Here is a 23,474-nt window from a genome sequence, read left to right as displayed (position 1 = left end):
ACCGCTCGGCGCTGCAAATCCTAGGCTTCCCCTAGCAGCCTGGGAGCGGCAGCGGGCGCAGCAAAGGCGGCAGGAGGAGCGCAGCCGGCCGGCCGCGCCAGTCCCTCGGGCAGCGGCGGCGGCGGCGCTGGATTAGCTCCCGAGGTGCCGCGGAGCCCGGCGCTCCCCGGCGGGGCTAGGAGAGGAGAGAAGCGGGGGCTGCAGCTGGGCAAGGGGGAGGAAAGTGAGCGTGTGTGAGTGCGTGTGTGCCAGAGTGTGGGGGGCGACAGGTTCGAATTAGAGGGCAGGGGAACCGGGGTGCGGTCCCCTAGGGTCTCCCGCTGCGGCGCCAGCTTCACGGCGCCCCTCACCATGGACTTGCGCGGAGTTGGGATGTGCCTTGGCCGCAGCGCGCGGGTGGCTGCCCGGCCCTGGGGGTGCGCGGGCGCGCGCACAGGGATGGCGAGGTAGGATGGCGGTCCAGCGCGACCCCTGCCGCCCCAACCCAGTGGCCCCCGGGCGGTGCAGCTGACTCGTTGGAGCGCACTGGGGTGTGGGCGGAGGCGGCCCAGCCGTGCCCGCGCCTTCGGGAGTTGCTTTGCCTCTTCCACCCACTCGCACCTGCCGTCTCGCGGATACCATGTCGAAGGCAACCGGAGGCTCATCGGCGGCGGCTGCGGCGGCGGAAAGTTGTCCCCCAACCTCTGCCAGCCCGTCTGCGGCCACTGCCGTGGAGGACCTGTCCAAAGTGTCGGACGAGGAGCTGCTGCAGTGGAGCAAGGAGGAGCTGATCCGCTGCCTGCGGCGCGCGGAGGCGGAGAAGGTGAGCGCGATGCTGGACCACAGCAACCTCATCCGCGAGGTCAACCGCCGCCTGCAGCTGCACCTCGGCGAGATCCGCGGGCTCAAGGTGAGCGCCGGGCTCGGCGGGGCGGGGAGCCGGGCGCCCTGGGGAGGTGGGACCAGGCAAACTTTCCCCCCTTCCGTCAACAGGTGATCCCCCCCCCCCATTCTCCCTGTCAGCATCCCCTGCTCCCCTTTCCCAGCCCTTTGGAAACTTTTCCAAACTTTGTAGACGTTTGGTTCCCTCCTCTTCCCCCTATGGGGCGCACTAGCGTCGAGCTCGTGGTCCTCCGTGGCCGGAGGAGCGGGCGCCAAGGATGCTGAAAGGCTGGGAGGGGAGCGATGGGTACGCGGAAGCTTTAATTTTCCAGGAAGCCGGGAAAATCAGTGCTTTGGGGAGCCGGGTTACGGCCAGGCAGGGGAAAAAACGAGCGAAGGAGCGAGTCCAGAGCATCTTTGCCCTTGGGGATCCGTGATACGATATGGCTGCTCTGGCGCCACGACTTCTCCGTGGGGCAGAGGGTGAGGAAAGGGCGCCGATGCAGGGAAGCGGTGCTGGCGGGGCGCCCAGGGTGAAGCCGCGGCGCCACCCTCGTAACTGGGCTATGTCGCATGGTGCAGAGGAGCTTACCTCTTCTTTCACATTCTGTTTTCTACCTGCTCCGATGCTTTCCTTTTCCTCGAGTTCGGCTGGCGTCGTCTGGCGTCGTCTGGGGTGGCCTCACCGTCCCATTTACCCCCAATTTGATTATAATTTCGTCTAGCTGGGAGGGGAAGGGCAGAGGGTCTCAGTTTAGGAAGCACAGGGTTTTGAAAGTGTACCTTAAGTGCCATCCAGTCATGCTTTCCTATGGAGCCAATCCTCCCTCTTTGCTCTTAGGGGGAAAAAAAGAACAAAAGAAAAACAAAACAATAAAACCCCAACCCCCCACCAACTTTCTTTTCCCCTTGGAGTGTTCTGAGTGTGCCAGCAATGTGCCAGCCCGGCTGGCTGCAGCAGATGGGTGGCGGGGAACCGCCCTGCCCGAGTGTACCGCAAAACTTCCTCTCCTCACGGCTTGCACTGGTGCCTCCTGGTATGCCTTCCTCTCATTGTTCTTTTTTTGTTTATAGGAAGCCAGACACAAACGAAATCGCTGCAGGGACCTTGGGGAGCAAATTCCCGCAGGCACATGTTGTTCTTGTCCCCTTTCCACTCCCACCCCACTTCTCAGGCAGTAGACACTTTAATTGCCTCAGCGGCTCCAGCCCTCGGATTCAGGGGCAAAGGGGAGTGGGAGGGGGAGAACTGCTAGATGCTCACCTGGGTGCTGGGCCCAGTGCAGGTGGAGAAGGCCCTCCCCTGAGGCTCCAGTTGACTGTCATATATAGTCCCTAGAGCAGATGCAGTTAGGAGGATCTCTTAGAAAAATCCCAAGCCTTACTTTCTCCTTTGGCTTAATTCGTTACTAACAGACTATTAAGTACCAGACTCTTGGATTAGAGGCAGGACCGTGTAGGGGGAAGATCATCTCAGAGGTGGGTCTGCATCTAGAATCCTCATTTGGCCAGGAGGGTGAGCCTGGGTAATTTCTCAGAGCCTTATTTTACTTATCAATAAAATGCAAATCATAATAACCACCTCCTAGGGGGGTGTGACAATAAATTATAATTTAGGTGAAGGTTTAATTCTGGACTTGACCGCAAAAAATGGTAGTTATTGTCTCCAGGAGATGATGCGTAAGTGTACGTAAAGCCATGCATCTCCTGGATCTGGGTTTCCGTGGCAAAGCTGGACGCAAATATAGTTCGTAACCCTCCAATTTAATCTTCTTTCATGGCTTGAACTATAATGCAACTTGGAAGAGTTTGTAATTAATTTCCTAGAGATTTTGATAGTATGGAGCATTGACATAAGAGCTTAGAAATACTTGGAAGTTCTTTTAGGTTGTGTGGATTGCCTGTGGGGGGTCTGTGTGTGAGTGGTGTGGGGGAGGGGAGGACCGGGTCTTCATTCCAGTAACCTCATTTAGGGAAGTACCTATCAGGCCAGTTAAGAGTGGTTACACCTCAAGTAAGAGTCTCCTTGTGGTCTAGATTCGTGACCTGGCATTAAAAGACTTTCCAGTCCACTTCCTTATCAAGTTCAGAAATGATGGGGGTTGGTTACTTTCTGATGCAGCCCCTTCTCCTCATTCCCATCATCCTGGGGCAGCCACATGGTGGCCCCTCCTAAGCCTCTGGCCAACTCTGAGGGGCAAGCCTTCTTCCTTCCCTTCCACATATCAGCTCAGAGCTTCCCTAGACACCATAGTGATCCATAAATGTGGTTGACTGAATAAGTGATAGTACATTTCACTTTATTTTTTAAATTTTTATTAGGGTATAGTTGCTTTACAATGTTGTGTTAGTTTCTACTGCACAGCCAAATGGATCAGCCATACGTGTACATATATTCCCTCCCTTTTGGATTTCCCTCCCATTTAGGACACCACAGTGCATTAAGTAGAGTTTCCTCTATACAGTATGTTCCCATCAGTTGTCTATTTTATACATAGTATCAATAGTGAGACTTAGAGAACAAATGTATGGATACCAAGAGGGAAAAGGAAAGGGGTGGGAGGAAATGGGAGATAACGATAGTATACTTAAAATTTATTTTCATTTAATTGGAAGGAAGGGATTTTCTTTCTTTCTTTCTTTCTTTTTTTTTTTTTTTTTGCCTCTGTTGGTTTGGGACTCTCAGCTGAAGACTGTAAATTTAGGGTAATTAAGGCCATAACACTTTTCTTTCTTATGCCTCTTTCTGTGAGCTGCCTTTGAAATTGCATCTAAATATTTTCAAGGCTTCTAGGTGGTACTGTGGCTGTGGACATTGGGGAATGGGAGCATCGTTCTTTTCCTTTGAGGGGCCTGTGACTCTGTCCCAGCACTGGCTGACTTGTTTGTGTTTAAACATTTAGGAGGTAGTGCAGGGTGGGAAAAAGAAAGGTTTTGGAGTCTGACAATTTGGGTAGCTTGGGCAAATAACCTTTTTGAGCCTCCGTTTTCGTTTTCTCATCTGCTAAATGGGGATATTATTTCCACTTGAGGTGTGAAGATTAAATGATACATAGATGAAGAAACCCCAGTGAGATTAAATAGCTTTCTTAAGCTATGAAATGTTCCAAATAAGCTGATTTTCTTTTCTTTTGGCTAGTTGACATTCTCTGGTTAGAATGTGTCATCCTAAAAGGGGTTGGAGAAAGGAGATTTCGGTTAGGGTGCTGCTGTTGAAAGGGATGGATTCCTGAGAACCATGTTCGTGCACTTCTGAGCATATACCAACACTCAGACTGCTCTGGCCTGGAATTTTCTGGGGGCGGGGGTGGGAATTGGGGGCAATTCAATCTCTATAGATTTTTTATCTGCAGTACATTAATTTTCTTCCTCACTCGCCAACACACCAATTCCCCATCCTGCAATGATGGAAAAATAACAAATTAAAACAATTCTTTAACCACAGTTATAGTACTTGAGAACCTTATGTATGAAATTTGGGATGATATGAATTTCGGGTGATTATGGATTTAATCTTTTAAATGCCCCCTTTAGACAGATGGGCAACATCTAGTAGCCTGCTGCAATGTTAAAAAAGACACTGTTTTGAAAAAGACGGCCCAAGTCTTAAAGTGATAGATTTGAAAACACTAGCTCACAAGGTTATTATCAAGCTGGTTGCTTAGCTGTTCATTAGAAGGCAGAGGAAATAGCTCATAATTGGAGAGTAAATAATATTTGCAAGAATAATAACGGAAAAAAAGGAACTGTGATAAAACTGAATGGGCTAATATACGCCCCTTCTACCCCAACTAGAGTTCTGAGAAGTACAGTTGACACTTGAAAACACAGGTTTGAACTGCACAGGTCCACTTTTACAGGGATATTTTCACTACTAAATACTGCAGTGCTACTATCCGCTGGTGGTTGAATCCATGATTGTGGATCTGGTGTACGGAGGTCCGACTATAAGTTACATGGCTTTTCAACTTGGCCAAGTGTCAGCACCACTAATCCCCATTTTGCTCAGGGGTCAACTGTATATATTTCACTCCATTTGGGAAGGAGCCCATGGTGGCACAAGTCCTATTTACTTCCCAGTTCTGGAGAAAACAGGAATAGTTGTAGGATACTCAAAGGGGAATATTTTCACATGGAAATTCAGTTAGATGAAGAAGAACATGACGAACTTTCTATGAAATGGGAGGATTAAGCTAAATGTGGAAGAATTTTTGAAGCTGAGAATGATTTTTCTTTTAACATCTTTTTTTTTTAAAATTTTTGCGGTACGTGGGCCTCTCACTGTTGTGGCCTCTCCCGTTGTGGAGCACAGGCTCCGGACGCGCAGGCTCAGCGGCCATGGCTCACGGACCCAGCCGCTCTGCGGCGTGTGGGATTTTCCCGGACCGGGGCACAAATCCTTGTCCCCGGCATCGGCAGGCGGACTCTAAGCCACTGCGCCACCAGGGAAGCCCTAACATCTTTATTGGAGTATAATTGCTTTACAATGGTGTGTAAGTTTCTGCATTATAACAAAGTGAATCAGCTCTACGTATACACATATCCCCATAACCCCTCTCTCTTGTGTCTCCCTCGCACCCTCCCTATCCCACTCCTCTAGGTGGTCACAAAGCACCAAGCTGATCTCCCTGTGCTATGCAGCTGCTTCCCACTAGCTATATGTTTTACATTTGGTAGTGTATATATGTCCATGCCACTCTCTCACTTTGTCCCAGTTTACCCTTCCCCCTCCCTGTGTCCTCAAGTCCATTCTCTACATCTGCGTCTTTATTCCTGTCCTGCCCTTAGTTTCTTCAGAACCATTGTTTTTAAAATTCCATATATATATGTGTTAGCATACGGTATTTTTCTCCTTCTGACTTACTTCACTCTGTATGATGGATTCTAGGTCCATCCACCTCACTACAAATAACAATTTCATTTCTTTTTATGGCTGAGTAATATCCCATTGTATATATGTGCCACATCTTCTTTATCCATTCATCTGTCGATGGACACTTAGGGTGCTTCCATGTCCTGGTTATTGTGCTGCAGTGAACACTGTGGTACATGACTCTTTTTGAATTATGGTTTTCTCAGGGTATATGCCCAGTAGTGGAATTGCTGGGTCATATGGTAGTTCCATTTTTAGTGTTTTAAGGAACCTCCATACTGTTCTCCATAGTGGCTATATCAATTTACATCCCCACCAACAGTGCAAGAGGGTTCCCTTTTCTCCACACCCTCTCCAGCATTTATTGGTGTAGATTTTTTGATGATGGCCATTCTGACCAGTGTGAGGTGATACCACATTGTAGTATTGATTTGCATTTCTCTAATGATTAGTGATGTTGAGCATCCTTTCATGTGTTTGTCGGCAATCTGTATATCTTCTTTGAAGAAGTGTCTGGTTAGGTCTTCTGCCCATTTTTGGATTGGGTTGTTTGTTTTTTTGATATTGAGCTGCATGAGCTGTGAAGCTGAGAATGATTCATTTTGTTTAGCATTATTTTCTCGGAATATCTACAGCTTCTGATTTCCCATAAAGCACCAGTGTCAAGGAACAATTTATTCTCTTATTACTACGGACTCCAACACAGCAGGGCTAGCTGAAAACAACAATAAGAAATCTTTTCTCAGTGGCTAGAGCTGTATCCTGTTTTGGCCATAGGCCTAGCGCTTTAAAGGGCTGGTCAGTCCATAAACGCATATTAAGCATTCATTGTATGCAACACACCAAGTCAAGTGTGTCAGTTATGCAAAGAAAGACATTGGAATGTCTGCCCTCCAGAAGCTAAGGTAATCTACACTAGAAAAGAAAGAAAGAAAAAAAAAGATGCCCAATGAGTGCTGTAAGGAGTGTGTCTTACAGGCATTGAGCAGTGAATGGGATACTTTAGTCATTCATTCAAGCCTGGCGCTGCTGCACACCAGATGCTGTTCTAGGGCTGGTGGAGTCTTATCAGAGCAACCTGTCCTCTTAGGTAAGTCTATAGAAGGCAGAAGATAGTATTTTCTAGTTGGAAAGTTAGACCTAATCAGGGTTCATAATTAGCTGGTTCACAATTAGAGGGAGCTAAAGGTAGAAAGGCAGGAAGAAAGCCTTGTAGGCCTGGCCCAAGGGTTTATTCATTTTCCTTGGCAAAGGGGAGGCAATGGGGGTTTAGGGGCAGGAGAGACACTACCTGCAGGGAGAGTTTTTGATGATCAGTCTGGCCAGAGAGAGTTTGGATTGGAGTGAGCAAGGGAAGTTAGGGGCTGGGGTAGACCAAGGCAGGGAGGCCCGCTGGAGGCTTTTGGAAACAGCCGGGCCTGAGGTCAGAGAGTGGCACTGAGAAGCAAAAGGACTAGATGGGCATTAGACACAAGGATTGGTGATGCTAAGAGTTAGAATTGAGTTGAAAACTAAGCTGCACAGAGCCTCTTTCTCCTCAGGCCTTGAGAATCACTCCCACGTTAGGCCTCATGACTGCCAGGAGATTCCAGCTTGGCAGATTCCAGGTTGGCAGCTGTTTTATGGTTTATTTCCTAGTCAATATCAGGGGGAAGTGTTGGAATCAACCTGAGTTTGGGAGAATCAAGTCCCCTCTCTGAGTACCTCTAGGTCTGGATTGGATGACAGTCACAAGACCAGAGATTTTCAGGCTTTGTGGAGTAAGGGAAATCTTAGGTAGCTGTCCCCTTTTCACCCCCCACCAAACTATGGTGCTTCAAGAAACAGCTACCCCCTTTACTATATGTGTGAATGGAGACTAAGTGGGGATTTCACAGTTAATTCTGAATTCCTTGGTTTCAGGTTTCTACAGTAGGGGTGCTGTGTTCTGGATGCACAGCGGTGAACAGAAGAGACGGGTCTCCATTCTCATGACTCTGGTCTAGGGAGGATGGAGACTTGACTCATAGACTCAACCATATGTGATTAGAAGTTGTAATGCAACAGAGGGGAAGTTGAAGGGCTCCTCGCAGAGCATAGAAGGGGACGTCCTTTAGATTAGTGGTCAGGGATGGCTTCTATGGGGAAGTGCCATAAAGTGAGAAACAAAGATTGTGTAGAGGCTGGGGGAAGCTTTCCGAGTGAAAGAGGGGAAGGGCTTGTCCCTTGGGCCCTGAGACCAGGCCAGCATGGGTGGGGCTCTGTGCATGATGGGGAGGGATGGTCTCACCTTGTCCACTGCCACCATGGGTAGCAGCCACCATCATCTCCCTCTACCTGGACTAACCTTGTAGCCTCCTACCTGGTCTTCCAGCTTCCACCTTATCCTGTCTCTCTCTCTTCCGGTCACCCGCCTCCTTCCATCCCCCAGCCGTCTATTTTCTGCACAGAATGATGGTGCAGAATGAATCACATCATGTCTAGTCCTCTATCCTCAGCTTGCCAACAGTCCAAAGTCTTCCTGTGGCTGGCAAGGCCTTCATGTGGCTGATGAGGCCCACATTATCTACCTAGCCCTGCTGCCCACCCACTTGCACCTCACCTCCCAGACCTCCTTCCCAGATCTGCCCGCCCTTGCTCACTCCGCTTTAGGCCCACTGGCCTTGCTGCAACTTGAGCCACATCTGTCTTGGGGCTTTTACACTTGCCTTTCGCTCTGCCTGGGATCATCTTCCAGCAAGTGTTTGCGCCTTTATTTCACCCAGGTCTTTGCTCAAATGTTTTCTTTCTCTGCAGAGGTGCCTTCTCTTAAAAGATAGTATTTTTTAGCCTGCTTTCGTCTTTTTCCCAGCACTTTTCACTCTATGACGTTATGTTCTATACTTGCTTTTTTGTTAGTCTTCCCCACCAGAATGAAAGCCATAGGATGGCAAGGGCTTTGCTGCGTCCTCTGATCTGTCCCTAGCACCTGGACAGGTACCTGGCACATAATAGATGCTTACTAAATATTCATGAATGAATCACCGTTCATGCTGGAGAAGTAGGCCAGTTAAGAGGATTGGGGGCCTTTTGAGACTTAAAGGATTTTGCACTTTATCCGAAGGGCAGTGAGACCCTTTTAAGGGTTTGAAGCATGGGAGTGACAAGGTAAATTTCCGAGGTAGAGTTCAGGAGACGTGTTTGGCTCGGAACTGGGAGGTAAGGGAGAAGGAGGTGCCAGGCATAACCACAGGTCCTTATAAAGGGCGACAGGATGGGTGGAGGTGGCATTAGCTGAGAGGTGCGACTTGGGGGGGGGGGGAGTTTGAATATCACACAAGAACCTGAGTTCCAGGTGAGCTGCCTGGGAGCCGTGCAGGGAGGATGGCAAGTAGGGTTGGATGGGCAGGACTGAAACGCCACCAGAGGACAGTTTGCTGCTCGCTCATGCAGGGGTTGGGGCTGCTTCTCCGGGTCGTGGGCTGAACACCTAGGCGGTGTTTGTTGTTTGCGCTGACGAAAGGCCTGTTGCCTCAGAGCTTGTTAAGCCTTTCACAGATCACAAGCAGCCATCTTTCTTCCTTGAAGGTGGGGCAGGGAGCCTACTGATTTCCTGTTAATGAACTGGCTGCTCCCTAAAGACTGACTGGATGACCTTGGACAAGTGAAGCTTTGCGAGGTCCCGTTTCCCCGTCTGTAAAAGAACCATAATATCCCCTGAGGGTTTGGTGAGAAGTAGATGAGATAATACAAGTAAAGCATGGGGCAGGGAGCAGAATCAATACCCATTATTGTTATTTTTTTGGACAGCTACACATCTGTAGCTTCCTCTCACCTTCTCCCTCCCTCCCCTATCACCACAGAGAATTCACCCATTCCAGGCTCCCTGGCTCCCAGAAGTCTGAGCCTGGTGTCGCCTCCCACGCATACCTGGCTTGAATGGCTGTGTGTCTCTTTTCAGGATATTAATCAGAAACTCCAGGAGGACAACCAGGAACTGAGGGACCTCTGCTGTTTCCTGGATGACGATCGGCAGAAGGGCAAGAGGGTGTCCCGGGAGTGGCAGAGACTGGGCCGCTACACGGCGGGGGTGATGCACAAGGAAGTGGCCTTATACCTGCAGAAGCTGAAGGAGCTGGAGGTGAAGCAGGAGGAAGTGGTGAAGGAGAACATGGAGCTCAAGGAGCTCTGCGTGCTGCTGGACGAGGAGAAGGGTGCGGGCTGTGCGGGCAGCCGCTGCTCCATCGACAGCCAGGCCAGCCTCTGCCAGCTTGCCGCCACCACGGCGCCCTACGTGCGGGACGTGGGCGACGGCAGCAGCACTTCCAGTACAGGCAGCACCGACAGCCCGGACCACAAGCATCATGCGAGCGGCGGCAGCCCGGAGCACCTGCAGAAGCCCCGGGCCGAGGGCAGCCCGGAGCATTCCAAGCACAGGAGCGCCAGCCCTGAGCATCTGCAGAAGCCCAAGGCCTCCGCGACCCCAGATCACCCCAAAGCCCTCAAAGGACCCAGCCCCGAGCACCACAAACCCTTATGCAAGGGCAGCCCCGAACAGCAAAGGCACCCGCACGCAGGGAGCAGCCCCGAAACGCTGCCCAAGCACGTGCTGAGCGGGAGCCCGGAGCACTTACAGAAGCACAGGCCCGGGGGCAGCCCCGAGCACGCCAGGCACAGTGGAGGGAGCCCTGAGCATCTTCAGAAACATGCCGTCGGCGGGAGCCTGGAGCAACTACCCAGAGCCCGGGGCACCAGCCCGGAGCACCTCAAACAGCATTACGGGGGGAGCCCGGATCACAAACACGTGGGCGGAGGCAGCGGCGGCGGCGGTGGTGGCGGTGGCGGTGGCGGCGGCGGCGGCGGCAGCGGCGGTGGCAGCAGGGAGGGCACCCTCCGAAGGCAGGCGCAAGAGGATCTGTCACCCCATCACCGGAATGTCTACAGTGGCATGAACGGTGGGTCAGTACGTGCTGGGGAACCGCTTTGCTGGGGCCACTGGGTAGAGAGTTATAAATGATGCAAGGCTTTGCGGCCATGTTAGAAACTGCAGGCGCTAGTGCGGAGGCGGGTTGGGGAGAGGAACACACGTTTGCCCCCAAATCATGATGTGTGTTTCTCCCTCTCCATTTGTTCTATTTTATGCAGTTACCAGGTAGCCTGGAGAATATTGGGGAGGAGGGGGCAGGGGAAGGAGAGGAACGATAATTCCGTGGGACCCTGAGTAGTCAGGGTGAGATTTGTGGGCATTGAAGATAAAAATAGAACCAATCTAAGATTTCTCTATCTTGAACATTTTCCTGCTTGTGTGCAGTTTCCTACAAGGGCTCTCTTGGAACAGGTGACCAAAGGTTTTTGAGTCCAGCTAACAGCTTATGTGCAGAAAGAAATGAGTATTTATTATGAAAAACAATAACATTAAAAAAGAACTAGGGTGTCCTTAAACAGGCTTGACGCTGGGTTGTCTGAATGCCTGTAAATATGCCTTTCTTTTCCTTGAGGATGTTCTCCGTTGTGTTGGGGGCCTTAGCATGACTCTGTGACTTTCCTTTGCATCTGAAATGCATCAGATGATTTCTTTCCCTTTTCTTAAATATCTTTATTGGAGTATAATTGCTTTACAATGGTGTGTTAGTTTCTGCTGTATAACAAAGTGAATCAGCTATACATATACATATATCCCCATATCCCCTCCGTCTTGCGTCTCCCTCCCACCCTCCCTATCCCACCCCTCTAGGTGGTCACAAAGCACCAAGCTGATCTCCCTGTGCTATGTAGCTGCTTCCCACTAGCCATCTATTTTACATTTGGTAGTGGATATATGTCAATGCTTGAGTAGCATGCCTTTCTACATGGTGAGTCATCTTTCTGGTTGTTTAAATATTCCCCTTTAAATGTACAGATGCGTTTGGACACTCCTTTGGTTTCCAAAGTGCAACATCCACTGCATTGGCTGAGGCAGCTCTAAACCGTTTGGAAGAGGTTTACTTTTCTGCATCTTTGTTATGAAACCACTTGAAACTCAAGAGAGGAAAAAAAAAAAACTTAAAAGAATTGTGAGGGTCTTTTTTTATGTCATCTGTGGCTGAGTTAGAACTAAAATGATTGGTTTTATGAAGTGGTGTTTCTGCATCCAAAATATCTGGGGTTTTTCACTTTATTTGAAAGCTGCTCCGGAGGCTTTGTGCAGTCAGCTCTGAGCAGTGCTGGAGGCCACCAATTTTAGCGGTGACACGAAGGGGTAAATTTTCAATATTGTAGTTGGGGATTTACCTGTTGGATTCCATTTCATCCTCATCCTTTTCTCGTAGTGCTGAAAATTGACTCCTGAAGCTTGGCTTCTAATACGTCCAATGTTTTAAGCACAGGTGGAACTAGAAAGAATGGGAAAGATCGGATGCTGTTCCTTTCTCTGTTACATGCTGGGAGGCGAAAGCTGGGAGAAGCCGATTCACCTGTTGTGTTGAAGCCACCGGGCTGGATGGGGCCTTTACTTTGTTGATTGCACCCTTCCCTCACTCTTTCCAGGAGATGCTGCCCTGATTGCTGTGGGCAGCCTTGGCTGTGCAGTTCTCACAAGAGATGAAAGTCATTAAAAAAGATATTTTGGTTGTGTTACTATCACAAGATGTGTCATCGGCCATGAAAGTTGTCTTCAGGGGGTAATGTGTTAACAGGAAGGTTAAGTTAATGACTTTTCCACTTCTTGATTACTTTTTAATGAGCCTGAGAAGTAAATGTGCACTATTGTGAGGAAACTTTTTATCTTGAACCAAAATAAAGATTACTTAAGGGCAGGTGGTTCACTTACAAAATGGTTTTTCTCCTTACAAAAAGGCTTACTTAAATAAAGAACTTCTCTAATTTAATGTGTGATTTAACTTATAAGAAGGGATTTTAGGTGCAATTTTTAAGCAATTCTTTGTATAAAGTAAGGTCTGTGTCTAGATAGGGATGGCATTAATCATTGAATCTTATTGCCTGGGTTCAGATAAATTTCATGGTCAGGCAAATGGTTTTTTTAAATTTAACAATTTTATTCAGTTAAAAATTTGATGTAACATAGATGCATTGTTTAGAATGACACTGTAGTTTAATTCTTGTGTTTACTTCAGGTTTTCTCATTCTTAAGTGACAGATCTTCTGACAGTGGATATCCTCACCAAAGTGTATTTGTAGTCCATTTGCATTGCATTTTTATTTCAATAATTAATTGGAAAATGAAGAGGCACGATGAGATGTTTATGGATCATCAGCCTATAAACTTGGGCACTGGTAGCTTGTATTTATCCTGCTGTTACAAATTAATTTTTGATATGGATAGTGAGACATGATTTTTTCATATTTTTAAATCCCCACACACTTTGGTTGAATTATTGTCTTATAAACAGATAGGAACCAGCAGCAAGGTAAATCCCAAACTGCAAATTTGCTGAGTCATTTACAGAATCCTTCTGTGTGGGGTTGGTGTGAGAGGTGAGTGTTTTGGATAAGCCCTTGAATGTTTCTGCATTAACAAAAAGCAGGTGAAAGTTGTGAGGGGCTGTCTTGTGCATTTTGGGAGGTGTAGCAGCATCCCGGGCTCTACCCATAAGCAACCCCCAGTTGTGACAATTAAAAATGTCTCCAGATGCTACCAAATGTTCCTGGGGTAGGGAGTGGGCAGAATTGACTCTGATTCAAAATCACTGCTCTAGAGCAGTGTTTTTCAGTTTCGCTGCAGGCTAAAATCACTGGGCTGACTTTGAAAAAACACTGGTGCTTGGATCCCACATTCAGATGCACATTGAATTGGTCTGGCACTGGGCCTGGGCACGTTGTAAAAAGAGCCCTTCAGGTGATTCTAATGAGCAGACCAGGTGGAAACCATTGGCCGAGGTGCGTGGTTGTTGGATAAGATGGGCTGGTGTGAGTGAAGCTCTCAAACACCCAAGCTTCCTCCGAAGAAGAAAGTTCTTCCTTTCCTTTGCTGAACTCCAGGACTGAGAAGGACTGACGCCAGCAGGTACTGGAAAACGTCACCCCTCTCAACCCCAGACCAAGGCTATCTGATAATGTACTTCTTCAGGGATATGGGTTGAAAATTTGAGTTTTTGGTGGGTGGGATTATTAGGTTAATTCGGGGAAACTCTGGCATATGAGTCATTTAAGACGACCTTTTCAAGCCTTCACATCCTGCTGGACAAAGAAGCACAGGGGTTTGTAACCTATTTCTAGTGGATGTTTTTGGTGAATGTAGATCACGCGGCACCTGCAATCCTAACAAATATTTCTCACAAGAGAACCTGCATTTCAAATCTCTCAGTTTATAGGTTTTACCCTGAGTTTTAAGACGGCTTGTTATTCTCTGTTAATGAGTAAACGAAAGACGCTGATAACACAAAAATGGCCTTGTCTGCTAGGGGTGAGATAACCTATGTGTGGAAGAGCCCAGCAGAGTTTCTCTGAAGCAAGGCTGTCTGTGAATTAAGTAGTGGTGCACTACGGCGTGAGTGATTGCGCTCATAAATCTTTTATTTTGCTTAGAGAAAGTCAGACCATCACTTATGAATGAATTTGGACAATAGAAATTGAATGTCTCTTGGGAGAAAAATGTCAGCAGTTAACAGTTATGGAAATACGACAGAACTGATTTTAACTGAGGTCCTCTGAGTGTATTTTCTGTTGTGTGTGCTGACACGTAGATGGTTAAAGAACTAGATAGTAGCTTTTGGTCTTCAAGCTTCAGTATGGTAATTTGGTAGCCTTATATTCACTTTGATAGGACATCAATTTTAAGACGTTTTGGAAAAAATCGATTGTACTATACCTGTTTGTGCAAAGCATGTTGCATTCGTCATAAGAATACATTTTGATTTAAAGACATAGAATGCTTAATGTTGAAAATATAGTTTGAGATATTGCAAAATATCTGAGAGGTGAACTATTATTACAAAACCTAGATGGCTCAGAAAGGTAATTTCTAGTAGAATGTAAGGTTTTCAACTGCACTGGCAATAATAGCACAAAGCTATAAACATTCTTTAAATCTAGGGGACAATGTTACTCTTCTAAGGAGATTATATGCTGTGTGTGTGTATATGTATATTTCAGTAACTTTGATATTGCATGTGAACAATGCCAGCTATTCAGTTGATTCCGTTTCGCAAACATCTTCAAGTACCTTGGAATTCAGTCACATAAGCCAGTTGATGCTGTGAAGCCAGAGGAATCCCATTCCGCTAATTATGGTTGTGCCCTTTAGACCCAGTTGAAATCAATTAAACATTTGTATTTGGGGATCCATTGCAGCGTTTCAGAAGATACACATAATAGAAAAAATACCATTGAGTTAGTAATGCCTTTATCTTTTCAACTGAAATAATTCAGAAAAAACCTAACTTAGAACAGAATTAGGGTGAGTATTCCATTTCGTCAGATAACTCATTTTCACAAGTGTCAAGTGAGTACAGAAGCGGTGATTTGCTCTAAGCCTCTGCGTTTACTCATAGTAATGATAGATTATTCTGGAGGCCTCAGTGTAGTCAAGCTCCACTGCTCAGAAATAAGAATGTGAAGCCAAACTTTGCAAAAGCTTGAAAAAAAAGTTTTACTTGCGTAGCACCATTGGGCCAGTGTGTTGCAGTTAATGGCCCTAGGCTCTAAAATTTCTCATTTTAGCCACTTCTGATGTTGAGAAACTCTGAAGCTAGATAGAACTGGGTCCCTACATTAAATGGCCCCAGATGGCTTTTCTTTTCTTTTCTTTTTTTTTTTTTCAGTATCTACTTTTAATAGATTTTCAGTCACTTCTAGTACCAGCATGCTTCAGCAATATTCCTTACTGCCCTCACCCGGCCTGGTTTTAACATCATATCCTTATCGTTTCTAATTTCTGCTTTGCTCTTTCTAATGGATAATCTAATGTGATTATCCATTTCCCTTGGGAAAATGGATAATCACACTGATTAGAACTGTGTTGAAAATAAGAGTAAGTGACCTTGAAGTATCCTTCTATGAGTAAAGTGCATGAGCTTTTGCGCACGGTACATGTGTCATGCATCTATCAGTTATTTGGGCTGAAAAAGTTTTTGCTTGTTTTCTGCGTCTTGACTGTATTTCAGATAATTGAAGTATTTCTGTAATACAGGTGTCCCCTGCTTTACAAAAGTTTGCTTTACCAAGGACCTACCTTTGTACCCGTTTTCACTAACTGAAAGAAATCTAAAGCAGATTTTCAATTTTATGAAAAAGGTGAAAAGCAAAAAATAGCGTTCAGCATTTGTTTTGCAGTGAGCCCCTGTAGAGGCAGTGGATCCCCCGAGCAGTGAGAGTGGCACCGCCAGGCTCCTTCCCCGGGAACCACACTTAGCTTCAGGCCACCGTAGCTTTAAACTGTCTATGAGCACCTGTGCTTTATCTCAGTTTCCTTTGTGCATCTGTTAGCAAAATGTGTCCTAAGGTAATTGCTGCTTCACTTTATCCCATTTTGGCTTATGAAAGGTTTCATAGGAACGCTCTCCTTCCGGTGCACTGGGGAACCTGTGTAACAACTCAGCTATTTTTGCTTCTTGGGTACTTTGGAACAATCAGGTTGGCCTTAATACTACTTTAATGCATAATGTTTATGGTAAGCTTTGTGTACGTTTGAAGAAAAATACTTATTTTTGAATTTGATTCTGGGAGATATTAGGAATAGTTTCATTTTCTGAAATGGGCTGATTTTCAGGAGTTCTAGGAAATTACAGATTCAGCATCGAGAGCAGGCCATGGGGCACTTGAGAATACAGACATGAAATCTCAGCTCTAGTTTATACGTCTCTAATCTGCAAAAGGGTGAGGTTCAAGTTACTGCTGTTCCTGACATAAACTGCCTTCTCTTTAGAGTGTCATTCAAGAGTTTCCAATAGAAAGAGTAGCTCCTCTTTCTGAGACCAGGGATTCTTCAACAGCAGAGAAGCAGAAGAGGTGTTTAGAAATGACAAAATGGCAGAGGAACAGTGGTTTGCTTCATCATCTTTATAAAGGCAATACTAGTTTGTCCTTAAGATAAGACAATGACTGGGTTATTCACACACAGTTGGGTCCTTTACAGTTTTCATGTAACAAAGAGTTAAATGTATTACAGAGCTACGGTACTTGAATCATCATGGAAGGGTACCCGAAGTCTTGGGATTTGGTCTTGGCCCTGGATTGAAATTAAGCACATGTTCAATTACAGATAAACGAAAACTTCGGGAATGATATTTTAGTTTTTTCCTTCTTCAGATCCTTAGTTATTTAGTCCTTCTGTGGGCTTTTCTATGAGACAGGATATATTATGGAGAAAGGTTGGGTTGGGTGATTGCTCTAAATCTGTATTTCAGTTATTTGCTTCTCTCTCTCACGTACTGAGTGTTCTTGTACGCATATTTCATCAATTATTAAGTGCATTGAAGACATTGAATGACTTCATTTCAATTTCAGTTATATAAAGCAAAGTGGATCCTTACATTTAAAAATCTTGCAGACAAAATATTTATAGCCCCATTTTTACCTACTGCTGTGGTTGAGGGATAGAGTGTTCTGGTTACCTTTTGATGATCAGAACTTCAAAGGCAGTCTCTGATGCTTCCTGAGTGAGTTGGTTTTTCTAGTCAGGTACATTCCTTCTTGATGATAAAGAAAGGTCTTCTCATCTTTCTTCCAATTATTGAGGGGTCTTTTGGCTTTTAGGGGCAACCCCTGATCTGGATGGTGTGCAGCTACAGCTTCCTGAGTGTCCATAATTGCTAGTTGTTTCAAAAAGGTTAAAAAGCATGAATTGCATTTGGGGGCATAGATACATGAGTATGTATATATTTATTTTATTTGGTTAATTGAGAATGTCTATTTTTTTATTTTATTATTTTTTATTTTTTTGCGGTATGCGGGCCTCTCACTGCTGTAGCCTCTCCCGTTGCGGAGCACAGGCTCCGGACGCGCAGGCTCAGCGGCCATGGCTCACGGGCCCAGCCGCTCCGCGGCATGTGGGATCTTCCCGGACCGGGGCACGAACCCGTGTCCCCTGCATCGGCAGGCGGACTCTCAACCACTGCGCCACCAGGGAAGCCCGAGAATGTCTATTTTAATGCTAAGAAATCAGGGCACTTTCAATCATAACACTTGGAGCTGTAAAGTCCTCTACATTTTATGCACTTCAACCTTGCCATTTTCTGATTGAGAACATTGACTTCCACAGATGTTCAGTGAATTACCCAAGGCCAATTGCCAGTTAGTAGAGGACTAGAGTCCCGCTGATTCCCAGGGCAAGGTGTCATTTTTATACAGAAGACATTTAATCTTCCAGACTTTCGAGGCACTTGATGTAGGGGTAATGTTAACAATAAAGACCCTAAATGGAATAGGGACCCGGTCTTGCCCCATTCCTGTTGGAAATTCCAGAAAACCAGCGACCTGCAATGATGAGTGAGACAAGGTGCATGTCAGTAGACTCGGGCTTAGAGAGGTTCCAGAGAAGAGCTGGAGGTGCAGGCGGGGAGCTGGGATCTGTTGCCTGGGAGTCTCTCATTCGGTTAGACGGGGTCCACTTATTCACAGCTGGATGATCAAGTCTTGAGATGCACTCTTGGTGGAAGGAGTATTCCTGCTCTTGGCCTGAGAGGCCAACAGCCTTCCTACCCTTCTTCCTTCCATACGGACTCTCCCCACCCCAAGACCGCACTCCTCCAGACAAACAGCCTTGTGACCATGGGTTGACCTTATTCGCATTCTCACCCATCCGCTTGTCTTCATAGCCAAAAGGTTCTGTCTGGAGAAGTGTCAGCTTCTGGAGCACAAGAAACAGAAGGAAAGACCAGGGGCAAGGGGATGTGCCAGATGGCAACACCAACTGCTCTCAAGGAGTTGTGTTTTTTTAATAACTCAGCTTACTGCAAACAAAACTAATTAAGCCCGTTATTCTGATTTATGCTACTATAGGCAGAAGTAAAGTACACTTACGTTACACTTTTGATGGCATTTAAAAGGTCAGGTTATCTGAGTTGCAAATTTCTGTTCCAAGCAGCCTGCTCTGTTTGAACCACTCTTGAGAATTCAAATTAACCATGCTTATGAATTCAGCATCTTTTCGATTTTCCTAGACAGCAAGTGCCAGTTCACCCGTTCACCTAAACAGAGTAATAAGACCCTGAAAGACAAGTCATTTAGTCATATCTGCCGATGATGGATTCCATGTGACTCACAGGAAAGTGAGGTGAGAGTCAACTTACGGTAAGGAGGAGAGAGAGTGAAAATAGCAGACAGAGGCTGTGTGAGGGGGATGCCATAAAGAATTTCAAAGGGTCTATTTGGTAGTGCCCCTTGTTGCCAATGGGCACCTGTCTTATGTCGACTGGCAGGGCCAGCTGCCTCATTGTTACAGGGCCCAACCAGAATCGCCCTGGTTATGGAGTCGTCGGGGGAGAACTGGCTGAGTTTAGCTGCTTATGGTACGTATGAGAGTACTTCGGAAGAGAGTACGTTTACAGTTATGATCAGTTAGGGATCTAGAAATAAACATCCAGGTGGTTTGCCATGAATAGCACCTCAGTACAGTGACTTTCATGAGATACAGTTAGGAACCAAGCTTTTCAAAAGCTGTGGGAGAACAGGCTTGAAAATTGCTTATTTTTACAGTATCCCTTGAGCTCTTAAATAAAGACAAATACTTACTCCTTCTTAACTCTCAAACTATATGCCACATGGTTTTCACCCTTAATTTATTTGGCTTTTTCCTGTTGCAATCTCAGAATTGCCCACTTCGGATTTTATTGGCCTAGCACGTGAATCTGTCTTTGATGGAAACGTTGTTCTTGCCAGAGTTCTATACAGCCATGTGTACAACAGGCATTCATTGAAAAAAGAAAGCTAGGCTAGTACTATTACACTAGCTACATAAAAGCGTAGCTAGTTATTTTTACATTTGTAGGTATCTGTGGAATTTCACCCGTATGTTAAAGTAATATGTAGATACCCATCCTTAAGTCAGCATATGGCATCTAAGCTTCATTTATAGCTTTAAAACAATGAAACAATTTTATAAACATCCTTTAGCCAAATTCTGTTTTAATTGTGAGTAAAAGTGGTATTTATTTTAACACGTATTTCAAAACAGTTAAAAAATAATCACATTTGTTTCATGGAGTTACAGTGTGTTGCCCTAACTTCATAAAGGGCGTCATGGCACACTTGCCCAGCTGGAGATTTGGGTACAGAATTGGCTCTGCCACTTTCGAGGTCATACTTTGCTGTGTGACCTTTAGCACACCACCCACTTCTGCAGGCAAAATAATTTATCCCTCAAGTAAGGGGCTTGAAATAGAGGTGTTCTAAGTCAGTAGTCTCAGAATTTGGATTTCACAGATATATAAAACCTGAGAATAAATGTGGAATTGCCAACTTTTTACTTTTGTTAGGTATGGACTGTTAAATAATCGTCTATTAACACCATCATTTCCTGAAACATTGTTTGAATATTTAGAAACCAAAAAATATGTATTTACTAAAGGGCAGTTTTTCTCCCTCACATTGTGCTGATACAGCTCTATATCTCTAATACACTTTTTTTGAATAATAACATACAGCCCAGGGTTCAGATTCCACCACGCAATGCAAAGTGCGTTTCTGTGTGTCCAGCATGTTTTGGGACTTACTTTTTATCCCAGACATCAGAGAAAATGTAGTTCCACACAGCTTGACGTGTTGATAAACATAGAACCCGCAGTGTTCATTACACTTAGGCAGGGTCTGGACGAACCGATGGAAACCAGGAACCACAACCCACGTACCACTTCCAGCTTCTTGCACCTCCTCTCACATGGACAGCCTGGAGGTCTGATCAGCTTGGACTGGGGGCTCCTCTCCCTGCTTGCCACCCCACCTGCCTTCCTCCAGAGCTTGTGCAGCTGGGCCTGAGCTCCTAACAGAGCAGTGAGGATGTTATCCGGGAGGGATTCTGGGCTCAGGTGGAGGGCTCACTGTGCATGGCACGACCTGAGAACCGTGGCGCTAAATGCTTCCCTGCGCTACTGTGCTTTCTTGGGAACTCGTCAGGGTTACAGCAGTTCACCTAGCGATGTCCAAATAGACCCAGTCCCCTTTGACATAGCCACAGTGATGATTGAACACCTCATGGGTGACAAGGGAGCTAAAGAGGCTATAGCGGAGGTGACTTGGGATTTGTGGAGTCCTGAAGTGTGATTTCTTCTATTTGGGCAGGTCTCAGATGGCAGGCTACAGGTGGGCTGGCCACGTGTGAAACGTGCATCCTGCATCTAGTTTCTTATTTTCCCCTGTCTTAGTGGGACAGTGCTCTGGAAAATCAGAGTGAAGGATTTTACTTTCAACTCCACTGCAGACTAGATTTTCTCAAGTCTCTTTGCCACCTTTGTACCGAACGGGAGCGTGTGGCTTATCAACTCAAGTTCGGTAGAGAGCAAGGCAGTGTCACCAGGCTGTTCGTGCACTTTTTTTATGTCCCATCCAAACAGATTTTGGTCATCTTTTCCAGGAACCTTGCGGCAGAAGAAGAGCCATTCTCTCCGTTCTTTGGCCCTTTAATCCTATAACTTGATAGCTTGAGCTTGAACTACTTTGGAGTGAGGCTCTTCAGTGAAACTGGGAGGGTACAGCACCATTAACCGAAGGGAAGGCACAATTTCCTTGTAAATCTTTGCCTTGACTCATCAGGCAGCCACGCATTCTAAACATCGGGGATATTGGAGATTTATTACGACAAAGGCTAATCAGAGTGTGTCCTGAGATAAACAACATAGTAAAACAAACAAAAATGATAGTTGGGAGAAGCATGAGCTGGTAAAAGACTCAAGGGTGTATGTAGGTGGTAGTAGAAAACAGAATTCTGCTTGTGTTTCACTTGCTTCGTATAAATGTCTGTACTGTCTCATGTAGATGAGTGATTGTTGAGAATAATACATGTATAAACATACGTATTTATTCGACAAGTGTTTGTGTGTCCCATGGGGGTGCAGCCTGGAGATACCCTCTATAAGGTAGAGCAGAAAAGTGAGCCACAGGCCCTTCATACTAGTTCACGGTCCGCTCTATCCGTGGGAGGAGGTGGGTAACAGAGAAGGTGTACAGTTAACAGCCAAAGGGACGGAATGAGCTATCGGTGCTCTGGGCCTTTGTGGGCCTGGGAGATGGCTCACGCACCTTCACGTCAGGGATGGCCGTTCAAGGGAGCCCTGTTGTCAGGTTGAGTCTGGGGAAGAGTTGGATTTGGATTCGTTGGCAGGAGGGGTGAGGATGTCTGGGAGAGATGGCATGAGATGGAAATGAGCAGACAGTATTGAGGAGCCGTGAGGATGTGAGTAGGTCTGTGCTGGATATCTTTGTTAGGTCGTGGCAGATGATTTTGCAAAGTGGGTAGAGGCTAGATTACATAGGATACTAAATGCTTTCCAAGAGTGTTTCCTAATAGTGACATTAATTTCTCATATGGGGAGGAAGGTAAAATGTTTTCAATTGTTTAGACCTTGTGGTTAAACTAAGTGGACTAGGGAAGGTAGTTCCTTAGCATTTAAAAAGAAAAAAATCCCTTGTTAGGATTTTTTTTTTTTGGCGGTACGCGGGCCTCTCACTGTCGTGGCCTCTCCCGTTGTGGAGCACAGGCTCCGGACGCGCAGGCTCAGCGGCCATGGCTCGCGGGCCCAGCCGCTCCACGGCATGTGGGATCTTCCCGGACCGGGGCACGAACCCGCGTCCCCTGCATCGGCAGGCAGACTCTCAACCACTGCGCCACCAGGGAAGCCCCTTGTTAGGATTTTATAACTCAGTTTAATTTTAATGGTTGGTTCCTTTTCTTAAGGGTTCCTGAACTAAGAATTTTTACAGTGATCTGGGTTTCAGGGCTTTATGTGCCCAGATTTATACTGTCATTTAATTCTCCAATTATTTTATTTTTCTAGCAAAGGCTATGGTGAATTACTGTTCTTCTTTAGTGGGAGAGTTTTACAACGAGGGTCATCAGTTAAGAAAACCCCTCTTCTGACTAATATCTTTTGGGTCAGTAATAAAGATGTTACAAGGTTTTGGGGAAAACATAGCTTAGTTGCCCAGAAGGCAGACATAATATCCTGCCAAGTGGAAATCAGTAAATTAATTCTGTTAAAACACTAAAGTGAGAAAAGTAATGTTGGAACCTGTTGACCTTTGGGTTGGTCTAATGTAGAAAGATTAACCTAGTTTGTCCTTTACATTTCATTCATTCTGATGTTTTTCTGCTTTAGTGTTTTGGTCTCATTTTAGCCCATGGTGCTGTAGATTAAGTCTCAGATGGTTTTTCAAACTGTGCTCCACTGAGCCCTAGAGGAGGGTGGGTGTGGGGCACAGGGCAGGCTCTGTCACCCCCTTCAGACCACCACAGGCACCCTTCAGCTGGGGCAGCTCTGCATTTAACTGATTTGTTCACACTTCTGTTTAAGCTTCTACTGCCACAAAGGTGACTTTTTACAAAGTTTGAAAACCCCTGGTCTAACCCAGAGACGCCAAAAGAAGCAAACATTTGGATCCATGAGCTGGGTTTCTGGACCAGTGAATAGATGGTCCCAGATAGCACCGTTTCTTGATTCTTCTTGTCACCGAGGATGTGTACTTGGCCTCAGCTGTGATGACAGGCATGTTGTGAAAACACACAATCAGCTTAATTCATAGGCGTGGGGATTGTCTTTTTCGGAGGTAGACGTTTAAATTCGTGCATCTTTGAAAACTTTCACCTTCAGGGTCTCCTTGTTTAGTCTCCACCATCTGTTCTTTATTTTGTGAT

General features: G+C 46.1%; 1 protein-coding gene across 3 annotated transcripts in view; it reads left to right on the top strand.

Annotated features, from left to right (window-relative positions):
* Positions 1 to 493: 493 nt before the first annotated feature.
* Positions 494 to 23,474, top strand: part of CCDC85A (coiled-coil domain containing 85A) — a 199,957-nt gene continuing 176,976 nt past the window's right edge. For all 3 annotated transcript variants that reach the window (XM_024753063.1, XM_024753062.1, XM_024753061.1), the window contains exons 1-2: positions 494 to 889; positions 9,654 to 10,647. In XM_024753063.1, coding sequence (XP_024608831.1) covers positions 620 to 889; positions 9,654 to 10,647 — 1,264 coding nt within the window. In that variant the 5' untranslated portion in view covers positions 494 to 619. The remainder of the gene's footprint in view (positions 890 to 9,653; positions 10,648 to 23,474) is intronic.

Source organism: Neophocaena asiaeorientalis, unplaced genomic scaffold (genome assembly GCF_003031525.2).
Source record: "Neophocaena asiaeorientalis asiaeorientalis breed wild unplaced genomic scaffold, Neophocaena_asiaeorientalis_V1.1 scaffold100, whole genome shotgun sequence".
NCBI lineage: Eukaryota > Metazoa > Chordata > Mammalia > Artiodactyla > Phocoenidae > Neophocaena > Neophocaena asiaeorientalis.
The sequence above is the reverse complement of the archived record's forward strand: the minus strand, read 5'-3'. Positions and strand labels throughout refer to the sequence as shown.